General features: G+C 43.9%; 1 protein-coding gene across 4 annotated transcripts in view; it reads left to right on the top strand.

Moving 5' to 3' along the window:
• The window catches only part of armc8 (armadillo repeat containing 8), a 127,428-nt gene extending 111,172 nt beyond the window's left edge, over window positions 1-16,256 (top strand). For all 4 annotated transcript variants that reach the window (XM_068035733.1, XM_068035735.1, XM_068035732.1 and 1 more), the window contains 4 exons: window positions 4,397-4,492; window positions 6,646-6,718; window positions 7,774-7,867; window positions 13,879-16,256. In XM_068035733.1, the coding sequence (XP_067891834.1) occupies window positions 4,397-4,492; window positions 6,646-6,718; window positions 7,774-7,867; window positions 13,879-13,912 (297 nt within the window). In that variant the 3' untranslated portion in view covers window positions 13,913-16,256. The remainder of the gene's footprint in view (window positions 1-4,396; window positions 4,493-6,645; window positions 6,719-7,773; window positions 7,868-13,878) is intronic.
• The last annotated feature ends 7,973 nt before the right edge of the window (window positions 16,257-24,229 follow it).

The following is a 24,229-nucleotide window of genomic DNA, read 5'->3' as shown; positions in this document are numbered from 1 at the left end:
ACAGACTAAGGTTTCAAACATGAACGTTCCTGCTATGTATGACTCCGTACCAAACTGAGTAGTGCATTTACCCACTAAGGATTGCACCACCCACAAGTCCATTCCAGGTGGTGGTCACTATCTGTGTGAAGAACATCCTGATATCAGTCTTACATTTGTCTTTTACAGGTTTTAAAGATAGAAACTCAGTGACAGATGTGGTTACTAGTCAACCTTTTTTGGCATGGCTTTGTTCCTCTTCCTATATTCTCACACACTTGCTTCATTCACAGCAATGTGATTTTCTTGCTATAACTTTGCGCTGTATGACAGGGATGATATTAGGAGGTCTTTGCAAAATGCTTCGTTCTGTTTGATCTGTTGCACTACATGCTGGTTTTATCTAGATAATCACTAGGTAGGCAAACTAGTGGAATCACTTTCAGTTGTCTTTAGCTAATAGTTTGTTGGCTTGATGCTGACAGTATGTGAGTTGGGTACACAAGAACTTTCTTTAAAGTCCACCAGATGGTGCTAATTAACTAGCTTTTCATGCTCTTTATGGCAAAATGCAATTATATGTTCAGATAAAATTACTATCGCAATCAAATGTGTTGTTTTGATGCATTTTTAGAAAAGAATTAGAGTGAAGTTATAAATAAGTGATGCAGTAATAGAGTTCTGAGGAGTCTACAGATTAAGTGAAATGTCAGGTCATGTTGAGCCGATGGCATAACAAGCACAAACCCCATCACAGCATGTGGGCATGGCTGTGAGACATGAATTTCATCATGTGTAGAGTTACCAGTCTCACCCATCACCTTTGTGGCTTAGCATGTAGACCAAAGATAAGAGGAAAAATTGAAATAACAGCAACTTGTATTTATATAATAGGTTTAACGTAGTAAAACATTCCAAGGCACTTGACAGGAGTATTATCAAACAAATGTTTGACACCATGCAACAGATATTATGACGTTAGGGCAGATGACCAAAACCTTCACCAAAGAGGTAGGTTTTAAAGAGCGTTTTAAAGGAGGAAGCAAGTTGTGGAGATGTTTAGGGAGGGAATTTCAGAGCTTAGGGACTTGTGAAGGAATGGTAACTAATGGTGAAGCAATTAAAATCGGGGAAACTCAAGAAGTCAGAATTAGATGACTACAGATGTATTTTAGTGTTGTAAGGCTGGAGATTACAGAGATGGGAAAAGCAGGGTAGAGCATGGCTACCTGACCCAAACCCAGCGGGACCCGATGACATGTCGGGTTCAGGTCGGGTCGCTCTTCTAGGTCCGGCATTTGGGCTGGGTCAGGTCGGGCTGGGTCGGACACAGTGGTAGTGCTGCCTTTTGGTCAGGGAGGGAAAGGGGAGTAAGAGTAAGCATCATTAATTTCTGGTAGTTGAGTCGAGTTGGGCGCGAGAAAAAAACCAAAGGACTCGGGGGGGCCCGGATTGGGTTCGGGTTAGAAGTGGTCGGATCGGGCTCGGGTCAGGTTTAAATTCTATACCCGAGCAGGCCTATAAAGCAGGACGTTGCTTAACCAGGAATCAATGTAGGTCAGCAAGAACAGGGATGATGGGCCACAGTTGGAGTATTGTGTCCAGTTCTGATCACCACGCTTTAGGAAACATCTGAGGTTCCTTGAGAGTGTGCAGAGGAGACTTACCAGAATGGTTCCAGAGATGAGAGATTTTAGCTGCAAGGTTAGGTTGGAGAAGCAGGGGTTGTTCTCCTTGGAGCAAAGGAGATGGAGGGAGATTTGATGAAGGCGTACAAGATTATGACACGTTTAGATAAGGTAGATGAAAAAGAGTTGTTGCCATTAGCTGATGGTACAAGGACTAGGTAACAAGATTTAAGGTTTTGGGCAAGAGATGCAGGAAGGGTGTGAGGAAAAGAACATTTTTACACAGTGAGTGGTAATGACATGGAACTCGCTGCCTACGAGGGTGGTGGAAGTGGAGACCATCAAGATTTCAAAAGGAAATTGGATGAGCACCTGAGAAAAGTAAACTTGCAGAGCTACGGGGATAGAGCAGGGGAATGGACTGACTGGATTGCTCTAGAAAGAGGTGGCATGGACTTGATGGGCTGAATGGCCTCCTGTAATGACTCTATGACTATGAAAGGTCAAGACCACAGCAAATAAGAATATTTTAAGAATCTGGTGGTATTGAGCTATATAGACTTCAGAAAGACTTGGAGTCCATGCTTATTTGGCATGAAATATAAAAATGTCTTAAAACAATCCAACCATACACAAAAATGTCTTTACCGGTTTAAATATAGTCTAGTTCAAAATAGCTTTTGTTTGAAAACATCAAATTATTCTGTAGTTCAAATTATGCAATGTAAATAAAGCAGTACGAGTTTTTTATATTTTTAATTTCAGTTAATTAATTTGAAGTTGCATAATTCCAATTAAAAGGTTTGGATTACAGTTCCAACTCAACAAACCTGATAACTAATTCAACTTTTTGGCATTTTATTTGAATTAATCTATTTTTCCAGTTTGAAAACAAACACCCATTTATTTTTCCTGCCTGCAGTACACAATCATCATAAAGTTAAAGGAGCTGTGCATTTTTCCAAAATTTCAATCCTTATAAATTCAGGGAATTTGGTTCCCAAGATGGTTCACTGAATGAATATGTGATATTGAGCCACATACACCAGCAGCACATGTCCTGAATTAGCTGGTCTAAAACATGGTCATAGAAGGATACCAAAGTTGGTTCCAGCATCCTTGTACTGGGGATGTGGAGAAAACAAAATCAGCACATTTCCACCATTGCTCACTTGTCCTGTGCTGGCACTGAGCACTTGTGGACATTAGGCGAGCACAGGCAATGGTATGGTTGTGCTGCCACCATCCTGTGCTGGAATTGCCTGTCGATGATCACTGTCAGGATTTATCGGCTAAAGTTTTAATTAAAGCCTTGAGCTGAGGCATTGACCATGTAAGATAGCTGGTGAACTGGTTTGTAAAACCGAGATAAAAGGTGAAGTTTGTTTTCTGTTTTACCCATTAGATTTTAATAGTATATATTATTGTCTCCATAAGTTACAATAATAGATTAGATTAGATTAGATTAGAGATACAGCACTGAAACAGGCCCTTCGGCCCACCGAGTCTGTGCCGAACATCAACCACCCATTTATACTAATCCTACACTAATCCCATATTCATATTCCTACCAAACATCCCCACCTGTCCCTACCACATACCTATACTAGTGACAATTTATAATGGCCAATTTACCTATCAACCTGCAAGTCTTTTGGCTTGTGGGAGGAAACCGGAGCACCCGGAGAAAACCCACGCAGACACAAGGAGAACTTGCAAACTCCACACAGGCAGTACCCAGAATCGAACCCGGGTCCCTGGAGCTGTGAGGCTGCGGTGCTAACCACTGCGCCACTGTGCCGCCCTTATAATGTGATTATAATGAACAATTCGTTGTATTTTCTGGAATAGAAGATAACTGAGCACTTTAATCAGCTCAATGTCCCTTATTGTGCCCATTACACCCTGGAGCATAGGCTGTCACAGGCCATCTCTATATCTGAAGTTGCAGATACTAACAGATATTGTAGTTCTAATGCAATTTATCTGCTACCAAGACAACAGAGCTATGAGCAGCCTTTTCCAGGCCACAGGACAAACCAACGAGTACGAATTATAAGAACAAACAGAACTGAGTTGCCTTGGCTTTGTGGGTAGACTGCTGGGACTTGCACGTAGTTGCTTGGACACACTCCCCGAGTTGATGCTGGCTGGTCTTTCAAGCTTAGTTAAACTTGTTGGAGTGGAGGATTGTACCTTGCATCAGTGACATTTCAGGATGTTAAATTGTATGTGTGTGTTTATAAAAATACTAAAATTAGTGCTGAAATTAGATTAATTATAATGCCAGCAATGCAGAATGATAATATAAAGAATAGTTTGTACCTGGGAGTGATTATACAGTAACCCATCTCTTTAACCAACCTTTTAGTCCATCCCTCTTAATATCTTTCATTGCTGTAGGACGATTTTAAATGTTAAAGCTGGTGTATAAGTGCACGTTGTTTGTTGTAGGAATCTAATTGTGCTGTATCTGACTTGAAAATGCTTCATGTTACAGAATTATTAGCTCTTGTCTGCATATCTGTACCATTTGGAAATGCAGTTTTCATGTTATACTTTTTATTAGGTACTGTAGACATGTACGATGTACTGGTTATATCTGAACCTTGATTGCTTTCAATCAAAACATGTATTGAGAGTTGTCAGAACTAAAAGTTGACCTGTTTATTTAAGGTTGTTTTTATTTTAGTGAGATGTTTACATATTTTAGTATTAATCCATGACCCTGAGCTATGTTCTGTATTTGTGCCGATTAGCTGACTAGTGTTTTTTTTAATGCCCTATAGACATTATGCATACTTGCTAATATAGCAGATGGAACAACTGCAAAGGACCTCATCATGACTAATGATGACATGTTACAAAAAATTAAATACTACATGGTAAGTAAACAGTTTTTCTTAAATTTCAGCAAATTATGGATTTTGTTTTTGTGGGGTATTGATTTTCATTTTGGAAAATAGTTAAGTGTTAGAGTACAGGAGGAAATGAATGCAATCACTGTTCTGAGAATAATTGCTTCACAGCCTTTTGTGAAACCAGGTTGAAAGTGCATGATGGCTTTGTGTTCCAGGAGTTGCTGCTTGAGGAAAATCTTATCTGCTGCAGACAGCAGCTGGGTTATGTGCTTTTATTGCTGGATGTAGGGGCTTTAAAGTTGCATTATTAGATGTCTTAATCTATCTAGGACTTAAGTTATGCACTAATAAAAATATCCAAGTATAATTTATATCAGTCGTACACTCCTCAATCATGTTTGATCTCAATGCCTCTTTTTGGCTGATATTACTGTAATTTGAGATTATCTTATCCAATATGACAGAATTAGTGAGACATGAATTCTTACCAATTGATTTCTACCTCTACCATCGTATTAAGGGTTATATCTTATCTTTCTCACAGCTAAACCTGCATCTTTAGGTGGAGAGAAATTCTTTGCGATTGCTCAATTGTCAGAATGTGGCAGAGGGAAATTTTACAGGAAGATCACATACTTACCTGTTTAAAATATGAAAAGCTAGTTAAACAAAACTGTAGTTTTCTGTTTATACTTTATTATTTTTAAGGGTAGTGTGATCAGCACTAGTGCCATATATTTTTTTTTTTGCAAATTTTCATTGGCAGCAGATTGTACTTTGGAATCATTAAGAGTGAAGTTCACTTCTGCGAAAGTTTGATCAGTTCTGCAAATAAGTAGTCTAGTATCAGCTGTCACATTCATACCATGAGTTAAAACTACAGGCGCCATAGCAGACCACCAAATCCTGGGGATAGAAACTAATGATATTCATGGTGTAGCAACCTTTATCGTAATTGCACAGCATTCTCTCCCTGTGCATCTTTCTACCCTGTACTCTTCTTTAGCAAGGGGATACCACCTGATGCCCTTTGTGCTGCAGCATGAACACATCTGTACAAATGCCTAAATGATGTTCTGTGGCACACCCTCCAAGAACTTGTGGAATTTATTCAGTGTTCTTAGTTGAGAATTCTAACTGTTGTAGGTACCAGGCTGTTAAGACTAGATATGTCTTAAGCATTAGCTGGTATGTAGTGCTACTACTTTCTAATGTCAGCTCTGTCAGAATAGTTTCATGAGACTCTACACAGTGTCACCTCGCTAAAGGTAAAAGTGGCAGCTGTGGATGCTATTCATGTTAAATTTTTAAAAGGTCCTGTAGGTGAGGGGCAAGGGTGGTGTTTGAGAATCATAAGTGGTCTTAAACAACAGTACCAGAAATAACTGACTCACCTTCGAGGTGCTTGTTTGATGTGGATTAATATGTTTCTATTTTTATCTGGGATGAACTTTAGCTCTAAATTCTGTATAATTAAGCTGAACTCATTGACTCTATTTCCTTGTTTTAAAAAAATTGTCTTCATCAATGTTGTGTCCAAAATTATCCCATACCAAGTCTCATTCACTCATTAACCATGCCAACCTTCCATGGCCCTCCTTCAAGATTGCCTTTTCCTTAACTTATCTAGACTGGCTGCATTCCCCTCGCAGAGCTGACAGATAACTGGTCCCCTCCAATTGACCAACTGCTACTGAGACACAACCTTGGATCACTTCCATTGGGCAGGCATCAAGCTCACTCAGCCCACCACCTGCCTAATGGAATCAGTCACATCAAACTCCACCCGATTGACAAGGTGCTCCAAATGTGTGTGCAATTTGCTGGTGCAATGCCAGTGAAGCCTGGCCTGTCACCCCCCGCCCCCCCACCACCGCCATTCCCCCACATCACATTCACTGCTGTAAAAATCCAGGATGTCCAAATTCTACCCCAGAATTAAATTGCAATACCGGATTAAAATCAACAATCATGATTCTGTAATATTTACTACTTCAGCATTGTGCATTTGGTTATTGCCTTTATAGACAAAGAGCATTTATAATGTTTTACTTGTGGAGTGGAGGAGCTTGAATGTTCAGTGAGCTGTGTCCACTGGCTGGCGAACTTGCTAACATTAAATACATTTTGTTTTATTTTAACCTTTCTATCCATTCATACAATTAATTACTTTCCAGGGTCATTCAAATATAAAACTCCAGTTAGCTGCTACATTTTGTATATCTAATCTCATATGGAGTGAAGAGGAAGGTAAGGGCATCATTAGATAATTGTTTTCTTGAAAGTCAGCTACTATTTCAGATATGTTTTTTCTTAAAACTTTGAAATTATAAAACTTTGGTAATTACTTGATAACCTGCCTGCTTTTTTATTTCACAAATTGAATATGTTTGTATATTTAACTTTGTCCCAAAGTTACACTAGACTGTTTGGCGGCCAGAATAGCTAGTTTTCTGTGTGAAAATGTATAACATATTTTCTAATGTGTTGATTTATTTTAAAGGGACATTGTCAGATTCCCCTGATCAGTCACCAGGCTTAGGCAGTGAGTGGCTGAGCCATACAGACAAGGGAGGTGCCAGGTTTAATCACTGGTCTGTGCTGATTTAGCTGATCTCAAACAGAATGAAAAAAAGGGTGCTATAATTGGCCATAATCCCTTAGATTTAAGATGAAAAAAAAAGCAGCCAGAAATTCCTGATTATTATCCAGCATTTTCTGCTGGAATTCTGCATGTGAGGTGAGGACAGTATTGGACACTCTGATGTCTCGCGATCAATAGCATTCTGGCCCACACTGTCCCAGCTCACACCTGAATAATTATTCCTCAGGTGAGGTCTACCAGAGGGTATCTAGCATCCATTGAACCGTACCTCAACAAGCAATCAAAATATAATGATGGCCATTATGGTGTACGTTCATCTGCATGTTTGGAGCAAGCAATTCCTGTTCTGAAAGTAGAATCTGCATTAAAAGCTCCCTCATGCAGTCTATTAGTCTTTTAATATTGCATTAGAAGGTTCTTAGAAAAAGCTGGCAGATAAACATGTGCCTTAGTTATGAAAACTTTCACCTCTCAGTGTCCTTTGTGGGCTACAAGCACCCATAATTCTGAATAAAGAGCCTTTGAAATACTGAAGGGATTTACTGTTCATTGATCTTTATACCCAATTAAACATGCAAATGGATGCCTAGTAATAAAACACTTTCTAATTGAAGGATGTAAAATATATTATGGAGATTTGTGCCAGTCTGTACAGATAACCAATTATTATGAAGGATTAACTTGTACTTTAATTTATTAGGTTCCCATGAGCGTCAAGATAAACTCAGAGAGTTGGGAATAGTAGATATTTTACATAAATTGGTTCAATCTGCGGACCCCAACCTTTGTGACAAGTAAGTATTGTTAAGATGTGTATGAATCTTGTTCTTGTTGGAATAACTTCTTCCCCTTTATTAATGTCATAAATGTTGCCAATTAGTTCTTCTTCTTCTTTGGACTCCTTGTCTCGAGAGACAATGGGTAAGCGCCTGGAGTGGCTATAAAGGCCAATTCTAGAGTGACAGACTCTTCCACAGGTGCTGCAGATAAAATTGGTTGTTGGGGCTGTTTCACAGTTGGCTCTCCCCTTGCGCTTCTGTCTTTTTTCCTGCCAACTGCTAAGTCTCTTTGACTTGCCACACTTTAGCCCCGCCTTTATGGCTGCCCGCCAGCTCTGGCGATCACTGTCAACTGACTCCCACGACTTGTGATCAACGTCACGGGACTTCATGTCGCGTTTGCAGACGTCTTTAAAACGGAGACATGGACGGCAGGTGGGTTTGATACCAGTGATGGGCTCACTGTACAATGTGTCTTTGGGATCCTGCCATCTTCCATGCGGCTCACATGGCCAAGCCATCTCAAGCGCCGTTGGCTCAGTAGGGTGTATATGCTGGGGATGTTGGCCACCTCGAGGACTTCTGTGTTGGAGATACAGTCCTGCCACCTGATGCCAAGGATTCTCCAGAGGCAGCAAAGATGGAATGAACTGAGACGTCGCTCTTGGCTAACATACGTTGTCCAGGCCTCGCTGCCGTAGAGCAAGATACTGAGGACACAGGCTTGATACACTCGGACCTTTGTGTTCCGTGTCAGTGCGCCATTTTCCCACACTCTCTTGGCCAGTTTGGACATAGCAGTGGAATCCTTTCCCATGCGCTTGTTGATTTCTGCATCGAGAGACAGGTTACTGGTGATAGTTGAGCCTAGGTAAGTGAACTCTTGAACCACTTCCAGAGTGTGGTCGCCGATATTGATGGATGGAGCATTTCTGACGTCCTGTCCCATGATCGTTTTCTTGAGGCTGATGGTTAGGCCAAATTCGTTGCAGGCAGCCTCAATCCTGTTGATGAGTCTCTGCAGAAACTGTTCAGTGCGAGATGTTAAAGCAGCATCGTCAGCAAAGAGGAGTTCCCTGATGAGGACTTTCTGTACTTTGGTCTTCGCTCTTAGACGGGCAAGGTTGAACAACCTGTCACCTGATCTCGTGTGGAGGAAAATTCCTTCTTAAGACTTGAAGGCATGTGAGAGCAGCAGGGAGAAGAAGATCCCAAACAGTGTGGGTGCGAGAACACAGCCCTGTTTCACGCCACTCCGGATAGGAAAGGGGTCTGATGAGGTGCTGCTATGCTGAATTGTGCCTTTCATATTGTCATGGAATGAGGTGATGATGCTTACTAGCTTTGGTGGACATCCGATCTTTTCTAGTGGACTGAAGAGACCACGTCTGCTGACGAGGTCAAAGGCTTTGGTGAGATCAATGAAAGCAACGTAGAGGGGCATCTGTTGTTCGCGGCATTTCTCCTGTAGCTGGCGAAGGGAGAACAGCATGTCAATGATGGATCTCTCTGCTTGAAAGCCACACTGTGCCTCAGGATAGACACGCTCAGCCAGCTTCTGGAGCCTGTTTAAAGCGACTCGAGCGAAGACTTTCCCCACTATGCCGAGCAGGGCGATTCCACGGTAGTTGTTGCAGTCACCGCGGTCACCCTTGTTCTTATAGAGGGTGATGATATTGGCATCGCGCATGTCCTGTGGTACTGCTCTCTCCTCCCAGCACAGGCAAAGCAATTCGTAGAGTGCTGAAAGTATAGCAGGTTTGGCACTCTTGATTATTTCAGGGGTAATGCCTTCCTTCCCAGGGGCTTTTCCGCTGGCTAGAGAATCAATGGCATCACTGAGTTCCGATTTTGTTGGCTGTACGTCCAGCTCATCCATGACTGGCAGAGACTGGGCTGCATTGAGGGCGGTCTCAGTGACAACATTTTCCCTGGAGTACAGTTCTAGGTAGTGCTCCACCCAGCGGTCCATTTGCTTGCTTTTGTCAGACATTGTGTCCCCTGTTTTAGATTTGAGGGGGGCGATCTTCTTGATGGTTGGTCCAAAAGCTCTCTTAATGCCATCATACATTCCTCTGGCTTCAATAATTTACTTTCCTGGATCATGTCAAATATAACCAGATCCATGGAATAAGTAACAATGCGTTGTATATTTTACAATATATGGAGTGAGGGTTCAGTCTGTATCTCTGGATATTGTACAGTATATGGAGTGAATGATTTCACGAGAAGCAGCAGATCAATTGCTAAGTGCAGCAGAGGGCAGTTATATTATTCGGGAAAATCAACGCCAATCTGGTACCCTACACCCTGGCACTGTGAATCTACAAAGAGATGCGATCATGCTGCTGCTGTTTCTGCTATGTATCCTGGCAAAGTCTGAGCAGAGAGATGAGCCTGTGGGGGACGGAAAAGCCTGGACAAGGAAAACGACCTATTGGGAATAAAGGTGCCCCCGAACACGGGAAAAGCTACGACCCATACCCAGTTGACTCCATCGCGGAAGAGCTCCTCGGCCACAGCTGGAAAGCGCCTGCGGGCGGAGTCCGGCTCGAAGCGCATCTGCAGCGCAATGTCGGTGAAATCCTGCTGGTACTGGCGCTCGAAGCTGTTGCCCACCTCCCGGAGGACGCGGTGAGCTTTCGCGCCGGCAATGGTGGGAGATGTTGAAATGTTTTATTACCTGCACCCCCTTCCTCCAACCCCTCCCGCTCCCCCTTCACAGCTCACCCCCTCGCACCCCCTTCCCCCCCCCACCCCCTCGCACCCCTTTCCCCCCCCCACCCCCTCGCACCCCCTTCCCCCCCCCACCCCCTCGCACCCCCTTCCCCCCCCCACCCCCTCGCACCCCCTTCCCCCCCCCACCCCCTCGCACCCCCTTCCCCCCCCCACCCCCTCGCACCCCCTTCCCCCCCCCACCCCCTCGCACCCCCTTCCCCCCCCCACCCCCTCGCACCCCCTTCCCCCCCCCACCCCCTCGCACCCCCTTCCCCCCCCCACCCCCTCGCACCCCCTTCCCCCCCCCACCCCCTCGCACCCCCTTCCCCCCCCACCCCCTCGCACCCCCTTCCCCCCCCACCCCCTCGCACCCCCTCGCACCCCCTTCCCCCCCCACCCCCTCGCACCCCCTTCCCCCCCCACCCCCTCGCACCCCCTTCCCCCCCCACCCCCTCGCACCCCCTTCCCCCCCCACCCCCTCGCACCCCCTTCCCCCCCCACCCCCTCGCACCCCCTTCCCCCCCACCCCCTCGCACCCCCTTCCCCCCCCACCCCCTCGCACCCCCTTCCCCACCCCACCCCCTCGCACCCCCTTCCCCCCTCCCTTCCCCTCGCACCCCCTCCCTTCCCCTCGCACCCCCTCCCTTCCCCTCGCACCCCCTCCCTTCCCCTCGCACCCCCTCCCTTCCCCTCGCACCCCCTCCCTCCCCCTCGCACCCCCTCCCTCCCCCTCGCACCCCCTTCCCCCCCACCGGCAGCCCCCTATCCATGAGCAGGGACCCTAACAACCCCACTGCCTTGTGGGCATCTCGGGAGAGACCAAGGCTAAGGGAGTAAACCCTAACAGAAAATCCGGAGCAGAACCCTGAAGGCGGTCATGTGTCACCTTTGGCATGTTTCCGGCAGTTCCTGCAGCCATACCGGTGCCAAACGTTGTGCTCTGCACTCCTTTGGACCCCACCAGGAAGGCCGAGAGGGGGGTTTTGACGCTTGGGCAACTCACAACCTCCATACATCCGCCCAGGCATGCGCCATGGAGAGGTCACTCCATAGTCTCCTCACCGCGACCAAAACAACACGGAAGGCAGTAGTTACGGGTTATAACTCCAAATCAGTTGGCGTAGTGATTGGGCGCCATGGGTTGCCTTTGTCGGTGGGAGGTCATCGCATCGCACTGGACAGCTACCGCCCACCTCAAACCGGGCAGCCCCCGGTCAGTAAGTTTCTGTCCTGCCACTGTCCACTTGCTTCAATGGGTGCTTGGAGCTCAGGGTCATTGCCCGAAAAGCGGACTGCAACACCGCACCAAACAGCACGACAAAAAAAGGAAAGAAGGTACCAGCCCTTCGTTTTGCAAGCTGGAATGTCAGAACTATGTGTCCTGGCCTGTCGGAAGACCTTACACAAATCAACGATTCTCGGAAGACCGCCATCATTAACAACGAGCTCAGTAGACGCAATGTGGACATTGCAGCACTTCAGGAGACACGCCTCCCTGCGAGCGGATCCCTAAGAGAGCAAGACTACACCAACTTCTGGTAGGGTGGGGATCCTGAAGAACCAAGACAGCATGGAGTGGGCTTCGCCATCAGAAACTCTTTGCTCAGCATGATAGAGCCACCTTCAAATGGCTCGGAATGCATACTGTCTATGCGACTGCTCACTGCCTCTGGTCCAGTACACCTACTCAGCATCTATGCTCCAACACTCTGCTCCCCACCTGAAGCTAAAGACCAGTTCTACGAGAAACTCCATAATATCATTAGTAGCATCCCCAACACCGAACACCTGTTCCTGCTGAGGGACTTTAATGCCAGGGTTGGGGCCAACCATGACTCATGGCTCTCCTGCCTTGGGCGCTATGGCATTGGAAGAATGAATGAGAATGGACAGAGACTGCTTGAGTTGTGTACCTATCATAACCTCTGCATCACCAACTCGTTCTTTCATACTAAACCCTGTCACCAGGTTTCTTGGAGGCCCCCAAGATCACATCTTTGGCACCAGCTGGACCTCATCTTCACAAGACGAGCCTCTTTAAACAGCGTTCAAATCACACGCAGCTTCCACAGTGCGGACTGCGACACCGACCACTCCCTGGTGTGCAGCAAGGCTAGACTGAAACCAAAGAAGCTGCATTACTCCAAGCAGAAGGACCGCCCGCGCATCAACACTAGCAGCTGTTACATAAGTTTCTAAATTCACTTGAAAATGCCCTTCAAAATACTCCTACAGGGGATGCAGGGCCCACATCAGAGACGCCATCTATGACTCAGCTATGACCACCTATGGCAAACGTGTGAAGCAGAATGTAGACTGGTGTCAATCTCACTTTGAAGAGCTGGAACCTGTCATAGCTGCTAAGCGCATTGCATTGTTGAACTACAAGAAAGCCCCCAGCGAGTTAACATCCGTTGCACTTAAAGCAGCCAGAAGCGCTGCACAAAGAACAGCCAGGTGCTGCGCAAATGACTACTGGCAACACCTATGCAATCATATTCAGCTGGCCTCCGACACCAGAAACATCAGAGGAATGTATGATATCAATTAGTATGAGGCATAAATTAAGGTAATAAGTCAGTAAGTTGTATAGAAGCAAAAGAAATGTGTGCAATTTGATGTATGTTACAATGGAGACCTCAGCAGTGGAATCAGTAGGAAGTAAACAGATTGAGGCTGCATTGAAGAAAAATGTTTCCTGGAGAGATTTTAAATCTTAGTCATCTTGCAAATAAAGCTAGGATCTTTAAGCTTTGAGCCAGCATTGTTCGGCGAATTCTACTCTACTGCCTTTTATGTGCAACCTTCTGAGATAGTTCTCAATTTTTCTTTTTAAAGTTCTGTCTGAAACACAGTGCTGAAGCTCCAAAATTTCTTTAAAGTATTTATTTTTATAAATTGTCTGCATGATTATTGGTTTTGAACTTAACATTAACCGTAGACACTTCCAGTGATGACTGCTTTGTGCAAGCATAATTCTAATTCTTTTATTCTTCAAGTATAATTGAATTGATAATTCCCTGAGGACCAAATTTTTAATAGTAACAAACCCATGCTGCAATTTTCATACTTGTTATCCCATTAAACACTAATTATTGTTCCATCAGTATTGCAGTGTTGTACCTAAATTGTTATGAAAAGTCTGTGTGGGGATTGCATTGTGTCAGGGTGGGAAGTGCAACCCTTATTTTTACTGGCTGACCACAGAAATAACCACTTTGGCATTTGAGTTTAGATAAATGCTTTAATGGAATTTTGATGATTGTCATAAAAGAGCATTTCAAGAACTATTTCTGAATCTGTTACAGGGCAAAAACAGCACTGCAGCAATTTCTATCATGAGTAACCAACCTGGTGGGGTCCTATCTGAAGCTCTAAATGGACAGCAGGTGGGAGGTTCAGCGGAAAGCTCACCCCGACCCTTTTTTGCACAAGTCACCTTGGACTGCAGTTTTTGTGTGCAATGATTAGTGAAGAAATGTTAAGGCATTCAGGAAGAAAAAACAAACAATGCAGTGAAGAAAGAGGTTCAGTCTCAATGTGACTGCTTCCACCGACTACTTAGAGAACAATCGGTTTTCCTCCTTTGAGTCCAAAAAAAAATCTACTCTTGCTGCAGCTATTTAGTGTGTGATTGGTTACTTTCTGATTTTTTTTTTTTAAATAGTTTTTTTTCCCCCAATTTTCCAGGGTGAAGTATTGCTTGCTGAATTAAGGCTATATACTTGGTGTAAAGAATTTACTTACACAGAGCATCCTAAAAAGAATGTTAATATTTAAACAAAAGTGTGGAAAAAATATAATTTTGGTTGGAAGCTCTATTGAGTATGTAAAATATTGTATGTATTTGGTGAACCACAATTATCTGTGTTTACTTTGGGACTGCATCTGTTAATAGACCTACACAGGTAATGTTCGAAACCTATGTTATATATTCCTAGGGGAAGGGGAATGCATTTGCAATGGTCACTTACCTTCACATCAAGATCCAGGTATAAATCCAACTCAGGGACAGGTAATGAAGGAATTTCCTCACTCATCCGATTTGACTCTTTTTTTGTTGCACTTTTTGAACATGTTACAATTCTGTTCATCAGCAACAAAATTGTAAAATGTAGGCTGGGCTCCAATGGATTGAGTGTTGGTGGTCTCGTCCAATGTACAGTAGACCTGATCTCACTGCTGCTAACTGGACACCTATTTGCACAGTCATGAGATACTTGGTACTTCGTGCATGGGAGATGGTGATAATCATAGGGCTGTTCTAAAGTTAAGGAATGTTGGTAAATCAGTTTAAGGAAACTCCATGCCTTCTGAGGCAAACCAAACTCCTGAGATATATTAGTGTGCCCATCACAGTGATGAGCCTGATATCTTGGAGCAAGACAAACTATGTTGACATGTATGCCACTTGTGCTGCAAGTATGGTATTTCTGGTATTGCAGCTGTATGAATGTCAAACATCTTCCATACAAATGAGTGCTGCTGCAAAAATGACTTGTACATCCACATATTCCAAGCCTGGCTTTTTCACACTGTTCAGTGTGTCATTGCCGATGCTGACAATGCCACTGGTGGTAGAGTGAAACTTTTACCTTGCACTATCGTCCCTTGGCTTCGCGATTGCAAAAAAAAAAAAGATAGTATTGGCATCCATTCAAATGTTCTCATATTCCAATTAAAAATAAAAAAACCTACACTGCACATTTTAGATGGACGTTACACTTCGAAGAATGTCCTCTGGACCTCTGAATATGATACTCAAATAAAACCTGTGTAGGCCAATTGAAAAGAATGCAGTTTTTCTTTATTTTTGTAGTGTTTTCCTTTTAGTTGAATTTCACAGTTTGCACAACTGGCTCCTGTTTGTTTTATTGCTTTTGCTTTTGACCCTCAAATGTTGGCATTTGAATTTTATCACCTGTCAAGTTTTTTCACTGCTGCATAAGGTTTATTAGTATTTGTATAATATTGGGGTTAACACAGCAGTACAAAGAAGGAGTTCCTTTCTGGCCCTTGGCAAATAAAAAAAAAGAAGAAAGCTTTGTAAGGGTTTGCATTGAAATTTCCAGTGTTCATATTTGTGTTGTCTTGCTGCATGTGTTAGTGCCTGGCTGCTTGCAGCTGTTGTCATTATCTTAGGTACTTTTGTTTTAGCAGATTGGACTGTACAGAAATATGGATGGAAAAATGTAAACAGAGTAATCAAAGGTTGAAATACTTTAAGCATGAAGGGTTTGAACATGAAACAATTAAAAAAAAAATAATAATAATTTGAACACTTTTTAAAAAAAAAAGTTGTGACCACTACATTTTAAGTACACTCCTCCCAATGGATTGTTTTAATTACATTGCATTTTAAACTGATCTCGCTCAGTTTTTGTACATACCTGCAGCTGATTTGAATAGGTTTCTGCCTTTATACACAGGTATTTTAGCAGCACTGTCTGTGTAATATATTGCGGAGAGACTATCACATTTTTCTGATGTCATTTTAAGCTCCACTGACAGAAGTCAATTAAATAAATTGTGGCATCTTAGGCTGTTTTATATAACACTGGTTATGAAATTTTAGTTATGTCCTATAATTAACAAGGGTCTATTGTGATAACAGTATAATGTACTCACATTCATGGTGTCTGTGCAGGAAATTTATATTTTCTTATTAAAAATGATTTTCAGTTAACCGATTGTACAGAATTCAAAGACTCACTTTGCTGCATCAATCAAGAATTCTTTCTGCTCCTGCTTATAAACTTTTTAAAGAAAAAAGAATCCATGGACTGTTTGCCTGTAGCATGTCATGGCTGTTCTTGCAGGACTGTGACTTACCTGGTGACACATTAGAAGAGCTTCTGGGAATGTCTGAGGTCTCAGGTAGTAAATTCCCTTTATACTGAGCCGTACAGACCAAGGAAGTCCTCGGCTCAGTTCTCAGTCTATGCTGATGTGTCTGTCTGCCAGGGGCTTTAATAGGAATGCTTTATTTGATCTCACTGCCTTTGAGCGAGGGTAGGGGAAATCATCTGAGATTCCTGTTTCTGATTGCTATGTGCTAGAAAATGCGAAGGTGAATGCCTAGTGAGGACAGGATTTTTCATATTTTTGAATAGTCGACCGACATTTGCTGTCCAGGCTCATATTGGAATAGCAGGCGGTTAGATGCTTTTTAGGAGGGTACCAATGACCACCACAGTTGCGTGCCTTTTATGAGAGGAAGATTATAAAAGCATTGGAGTTGGTGGGAGGTGGGTGCTGGAGGGAGCAATCTTTGATATTGAAATACTAAGGAAAGCAGAGGGAGCAAATCATGCTCGCGCATTACTGGTTGTTCATTCAAATCCATCTGCATGTTGATACTTCAGTCTGTCTTTAAAGCTATGTTGCAATTTATTGAGGTGTCAGAAGATTGGCTAAATTTTGCAACTTAATACTTTTGGTGCAAAGTTGTGCATATTTTGGGGGAGAAATGGGCTTGGTAGCATCCTTTTTTAGGTGTTACATGGCGCCTTAATGCATGGTGCGATATACACCATCTGGATAAAGGGGTTTGAAAGCACGCACACCAATGACTGCTGGCAACATGCAGACAAGGCAGATTATAGTGTGATGCCAGTGCTGCTGTTTTTGAACATCACCTTCCATCCTATTCCATCCTATTCCCTAACGCAACCTTGCACAGCTGAATACAAAGTTTAGTGGCATGAAGAACGCCCCCTCGATCAGTGCTTTTGAAGGGATTATGAACTACTTACCAGCTAGTTGTTGGATTGTTTCTTCTGGCTCCTGGTGCAGTGGTACGTGTTTTTGGAGCTTTCCTATATGTGCCTGAAGTTTCAGTAGTGTGCAGGGAGTGGTCTGGCTGGCGCTGAAGTACATTTTTGTACACTTAAAAGCTTGTGCTGAAATAAGTTGCTTCCAGATATGGGTGGCCTGGTAGGCCTTCCGCTGGGAATTGAGCATGACTGAGAGAATGAAGAGAGGTCATGTCGAGCAGGACAAGCTGCTAGAAGATGGAGGAGAAAGGCTCTCAGGAGGAGGCCGCATTCACTGGTCTTTAGGCAGCAATTCTCTTATTTCAACTTCAGCAAGGACCAATGCTTGAGATGTCTTGGCTTCGCTAAAGAGGTTATGACTGAAATCTCACAATTGCAACCTCAAAGCAGGGAAAGGACAGCATCGACTGTGGCTGTCACAGAGACTGTGGCTCTGAACTTTTATGTACCTAGCTCCTTCCAAATTGCTGCTGGAGATATAAGTTACATCTTGTAGTTTGCAGTGCACCGCTGCATAAGGAGGTTACTGAGGCTCTCTATACAAACAGGAACAGATTCACCTCATTCTCTCTCACTAGAGAAAAGCACTTGGAATGAGCACAAGGGTTTGCACAGATTGCAGGCTTCCCCATGATGCAGGCTGTCATTGACTGCAAGCACATTGCCTTGCATGCACTTCAACTGAACAAGGCCATTTTTATGAACCGCAAGGGACAAGAGTTATCCACTCATGACATGGCTGATGACTCTGGTCCATGACCCATGCACACAGGCCTAAAATGAGAGCAATATTGACAGCAGGAACATTATGGGGCCCACTAACATCTTCAAGCAAATCATTTACTGCCTGGACTGCTCTGGAGGAGGCCTGCAATACTCAGCTGAGTATCTAGATTCAAAAGAAAAGTAAAGACTTTCATTTATATGGGCATTTCTCCACACAGTAAACTCCCACAACAGCAATGTGATGATGACAGACTGTTTTTGTGATGTTGCTTAAGGGATAAATATTGACCAGGACATCAGGTATAACTCCCCTGCTCCTCTTTGAAGTAGTGCCATGGGATCTTTTACTTTCACCTGAGAGGGCAGACAGGGCCTCAGTTTAAGGTCTCATCTGAAAGGTGGCACCTCCAACAGTGCAGCACTCCCTCAGTACTGCACTGGAGTGTCAGCCTTGAATTTTTTGTGCAAATCCTGGAGTTGGACTTGAGCCTGGAACCTTGTGACTCAGGCAAGAGTGCTACCAACTAAAGGCCTGCTCAGGTCACGAAAGAAAAACCGACCTGAACCTGACAGAACCACACCGGACCCGAGCCCGACCTGGCCCTAGTCCCTCCATTCCTTCCCCGCGTCTGAGCCCGACCCAACCACCGGAATGTTCTGTTTACCTACCTTGCGATTCCCAATCTGCAGGAAGCTGCAGCATGAGCGTGATGACATCATAGAGACGCTCACTGCGCAGACTCAGAGTTTCCCTCTTTGATGCCCCGGACTCCCAGCTTAGGTAGGTTTTTTACTTTTAACACTTTTTGCTGTGTGTGTCTGACTCGGACCCGGCCCGACCCAACCCAAGCCCGAAAGCCGGACCCGGAGGAGTCCCCTGGGGTTCGGGTCGGGTAGCAGGCCTTTACTACCAACTGAGCTACGGCTGACCACAAATGGTATGCTTCACAACCTGGCATTTAGGTGGTGGTAGAGACTGTTCCATCCTATCAGGTAAGAAGCTGAGGAAGTAGAGGAGTAGTAAGGGATGCAACAACGTAGGCAGTCATTTACTGCCCAGGCTCTACATGATGAAATAATTAATGCATGGTGCCAGTAACCTCAACCACAATTCTCCATTGACCCAACAGTTCCACACTCCTTACCTTTCCTCTATCACTGGCTATCACATCGTCCTCTTTCTGACAACACAAAATTAAAAACCACCAGAAAATGCAAATTTAGATCCAATTTTATTTAATTATGACAATGCATGCAAAAAAAACTAATCACCCTTTTACATCTTGGTGCCTGTCATCTGTGTGTCTTTGCCTCTACTATGCAGTGCTACCCCTGTGGCTGCAGCATGGGTGGTGGAAGGCTGCTGACTTCCAATGAAGGAGGCCACAGATGCTCTTGGACCTTGAGCAGTTTCGAAAACTTGGTTTCAGTCTGCACCCTTTTGCCTTGGGCAGCAGCAGTCTGGGCTGGCTGGCTGGTTGACAGACAACAGTAAGGACAGGGATAGGAGCAGGAATACAGTCATGAGAAAGGAAAGCTGCATTCCCTGAGCGGCACCTCAGCAAATCTACTGATTAGTTGGAGAATAGATTGACTGACTACTATGTTGCCCTGGAAACCCCTTTGAACGAGGGCGTTCAGAGCCACCATGGCAGCAGTCTGGGCTTCTGCTACAGCACTTAGACCTTTAAGGAAGATCAGACTACTCGAGTGGAAGCTGTGAAATCAGCCATCATGTGCTGCATATTCCACAAGTGTGCTGATGATGGTGACCACCTCTTCCATCCTGGGAAGGATGGGCTCCAGGCTGTGCGCAAAGTCCTATGGTAAGTTGGTACTGGCCTTGTGTGCAGGCTTTCCAGTGCACCAAGCATTTGATTAAGTGCATCCATCAGCTTTCTTCAGTCATCTAACCCAGGATTGGCAACCCACAGCTTCGGAGCCAGTTGCGACTCTTTAACGTCTCATTTGTGGTTCCTAACCTTTTCCAGTTGGATTGCATTATCATGAAAAAAGCTGAAGAAATTGTCAAGAAAATGACAAGCCAAAGAACTAGACAGCAACACAATTTTTCTTATTGAGTTATTCATTTCCTTAACCAAAACTTTAGTTTCTATGATGTTGGAGAAATTGCTAGAATCTATTATTAAGGAAGTTATAGCGGGATACTTAGAAAATCATAATGGGATCTGGCAGAGTCGACAGAGTTTTGTGAAAGGGAAATCGTGTTTAACTAATTTATTAGAGTTCTTTGAGAAAGTAACAAGCAAGGTGGATAAAGGGGAACTTGTAGATATGGTCTACGTGGATTTCCAAAAGGCATTTGATAAGGTCCACATCAAAGGCTGCTAAACAAAATAAGAGTACTTGGTGTAGGGGGTAACATATTAGCATGAATAAAGGACTGGCTAGCTAACAGGAAGCAGAGAGTCAGAATAAATGGGTCTTTTTTGGGTTGGCAAGCTGTAACTAGTGGAGTGCCACAAGGATCAGTGCTGGGGCCTCAACTATTTACAATCTATATAAATGACTTGGATGAAGGGACTGAATGTATGGTAGCTAAATTTGATGGCATCAAGATAGGTAGGAAAGTGAGTTGTCAAGAGAAGGTAATGAGTCTACAAAAGGATATAAGTGAGTGGGCAAAAATTTGGCCGATGGAGTATAATGTGGGAAAATGTGAACTTGTCCACTTTGGCAGGAAGAATAGAAAAGCAGTATATTATTTAAATGGAGAGAGATTGCAGAACCCGGTGGTACAGAGGGATTTATGTGTCTTGGTACATGAGTCACAAAAAGTTAGCATGCTGGTTCAGCAATTGATTAGGAAGGCAAATGGAATGTTGGCATTTATTGAAAATGTACAAGTAGGAAAGTTTTACTGCAGCTGTACAGGGCCTTGGTGAGACCACATCTGGAGTATTGTGTACAGTTTTGGTCTCCTTGTTAGGAAAAGGATATCATTGCATTAGAGGCAGTTCAGAGAAGGTTCACTTGACTCATTCCTGGGGTGAAGGGCTTATTTTATGAAGAAAGATTGAACAGGTTGGACCTTTACCCATTGAAGGTTAAAAGAATGAGCGGTAATCTTACTGAAAAATATAAGATCCTGAGGGGACTTGATAGGTTGGATATTTGAAAGATGTTTCCTCTTGTGGAGGAGATTAGAACTGGGGGAGACAGTTTAAAAATGAGGACCCCATTTTAAGAGTTGTGGAGAAATTTTTTCTGAGTGTCATTAGTCTGTGGAATTCTCTTTCCCCAGAAACAGGCTGGGTCATTTGACATTATTGAAGGCTGAGTTAGATAGATTTTTGATAGACAAGGGAGTCGAGGGTTATGTGGGGCAGACAGGAAAGTGGAGTTGAGACCACAATCAGATCAGCCATAATCTCATGGAATGGTGGAGCAGGCTCGAAGGGCCGAATGGCCTACTCCTGTTCCTATGTTCCTAAGTGATCTGGTACTTGAATAGCCTTAACAATTGATATCACAAGGTGCAAAAAAAATACATGTTTTAATGTGTATATACATCTGATTTTTGAGAGAGCTTATCAAAAAATATGATTACAAAAGGATTTGCAGAGAAAAAAGGGTTGTTAGCATCATAGGGGGGAAAAAAAATTCAATCACAGAAAATAAAAAGGTTGAATTGCATTGGAACAGAGAATCATTGAAGATAATAGTGACTTTAGCTTAGCGATGACTAGATTTTGTTTTGCTACCAAGCCAAACAGGACACGGAGATTTCCGATATGGGATGAAATGTTTTATCTTTACAAAAAATAAAATTCTGCCCAGCAATTGTTAGCCATGCTCAAAACCTTTGCCAGAAAATACCCATCTGGAAATGATGCTCCAGCAAAAAGTTGATAAAGCCAAAGGCAAATTTAAGGTTTGGGTTGCATCAAGATTCAACTTTGAAAATGAAAATAATGGTTCAATCCAGTTCCTACATCCCAGGAATAGGTTTTTTGCCCAACCTCTATATGAGATTGAAATTACATGCAATTCAGTAGTAACTGCAGTCATTCTTATAAGCGTCACAGAGAAGTTAAAGCAAATGATTTTTTATAGTATCAAATAAGTGCATAATGTTCCTCAGATTTTTGATAAACTATCATTCCTCTTGGGTATGCTTATTCCTTTATTTCATTAATTTTCTTTCATCTTGTGGCTCCTAAAAGTTTTTATTTTAGGCAATTTCTTTCAAAACGGCTCTTCAGGTTTTAAAAAAAGGTTGCCGGCCCCTGGCCTAGCCCATCAAAACCTCGTCTGCATCCTCTGCAGCAGAACTAGTGGGCAACCGCTCTCTGGTGAGCTGGCACCTTTGCTATCCTTTCCTCCCACCCTGACTCCTGTACACTTGTGCCCACTTCCTCTATCCTAGCCTCTAAACTACGTGCCATGTCAGGGCAAGTGGCTGCAATTGTAAGATCAAGTGATGTCTCTTCACCGTTTTCATCCTTCACCTCCTCCATTGGGAAGGTTCCAGTTCTTGGGTATTTGAAATAAAAAAGGGACAGGGGGTTAGGTTCTGCCGAGGGGAAAGGAGAAAGTAAGAAGTGCATGCTTAACCATCTGCAGCTTCTAAGTCAGAAGAGGCTGAGGGATGTCGGAAACATGGGATGAGCAAAGGAAGATTGGGTAACAGATACCCTCATTATCAATCGTTTCAACCTTGCCAGTGGTCCAGCCTCAATGATGCCCCTCCCATGGTGGCCAGCACTGTATCCTCCATAGGGGCTAAAACATACGGCATGCTTGTCCTCCTCCAGTTTTTTGCTGCTACCTGCTGTTATGTACCATTTTCTCCTGCAAGAAAGAGGGACATGTCAGTGAATGTCCTTCAATATGTTTGGGTGAAGTGGCTGTCACGGCCGTATAGCTATCAGTGTATGCAAGTTGAGTTGTTGGTGTGAGGCTTGCAACGGTGTCAAGTGGATGCGGATGAGGTTAAGCACATGAATTTTAGGCTTTAGTACTGATTGATGGAGATTGATGGCAGGTGGGTGATGGGGTGGAGTGAATTGAGGCTAATGATGCAGTTGGTCAGTGATACCACTTGAAGATGAACGTGCTCACCATAACAACTTCAGAGAGATCATTAAACTTCTTCCTGCGCTCCATCCCTCATTTGGAGCTATGCTCTTGGCATTGACCTCCACCCCTACTTCTTTCTACTGCCTTCTAAGCTTATGTCTGTCTGGAAGGCCTTCTGCGCCCCCGGCGATTACACCTTCTACCTCTTCCACCAAGTCCTCCAGTGCACTGATTCACTTTATAAAGGCCTCCCAGCACTTCTTGCAGCCAGAATGTACATCCCCTTTGAGAGATGCAGGCTGCCTTTAGGTCGCACTAGCCATTTGTGATAGTAGGGCCCCCTGCTGATGCATGCAGCTAATGAACAGCCTGGGTAGCGTTGGCTGCACACAGCAATCATGTAAAGCTGCGGGCAGCCCTAATTTATCATTGCACCTGCAGCGCGATGAGCGGGCACGTGTTAAAGGGTGTGGGCTCATGGTACACAATTATTGGCGGTTAGCCAATTCTCCCCCATTTTGGACATTCAGGCATTGAGATGAATGGCCATACAATTTTCTGGTTATTTAAAATTAATCTGGAAAATCGCATGTTGAAAATCAGGCACGCTGACATTATGGTCTCCCATTACACACAGATCTGTACCAGCTCTTAATAGCTGGACAGAGCTCTGCACAGCGCAAATCCTATTTACGCTGCTCAATATGTGATCAGAAAGCCATTTTGTGGCTTGATCTGATACATCAGCAAAGGGCTTTATGTGGAATAGAGGAATGTAAAACTATGTTGCAAAACTTCCTTTTATAAGATGCTTTTGCTGGTGCTACCCCTACTTGCTACTATAATGATGGAGGAGGAACAGGAGTAAGGAAAACTGGAAGCCTGGAAAGTGAAAAGGCTACCACTCCCTCAAGGTGCAGCATGCTGTGGAGGCTGTCACGATACGTTCATTGTGTGCAACTTAGTTATCACGTACGCTCAGGGGCTGTGTGGAAGGATGGATAATTGGTAAGAAGGTTAACTCCCTGCTGCTGTGGCTGAATGATGCCTTAGCATCCCACAGACTGAAACAGGGGAGAGGTACATTAATGGTCTTCCATCCCAACACTGTGAG

Source organism: Heterodontus francisci, chromosome 7 (genome assembly GCF_036365525.1).
Source record: "Heterodontus francisci isolate sHetFra1 chromosome 7, sHetFra1.hap1, whole genome shotgun sequence".
NCBI classification, from domain to species: domain Eukaryota; kingdom Metazoa; phylum Chordata; class Chondrichthyes; order Heterodontiformes; family Heterodontidae; genus Heterodontus; species Heterodontus francisci.
Note: the sequence above shows the minus strand (reverse complement) of the source record. Positions and strands in the feature narration are given on the sequence as shown.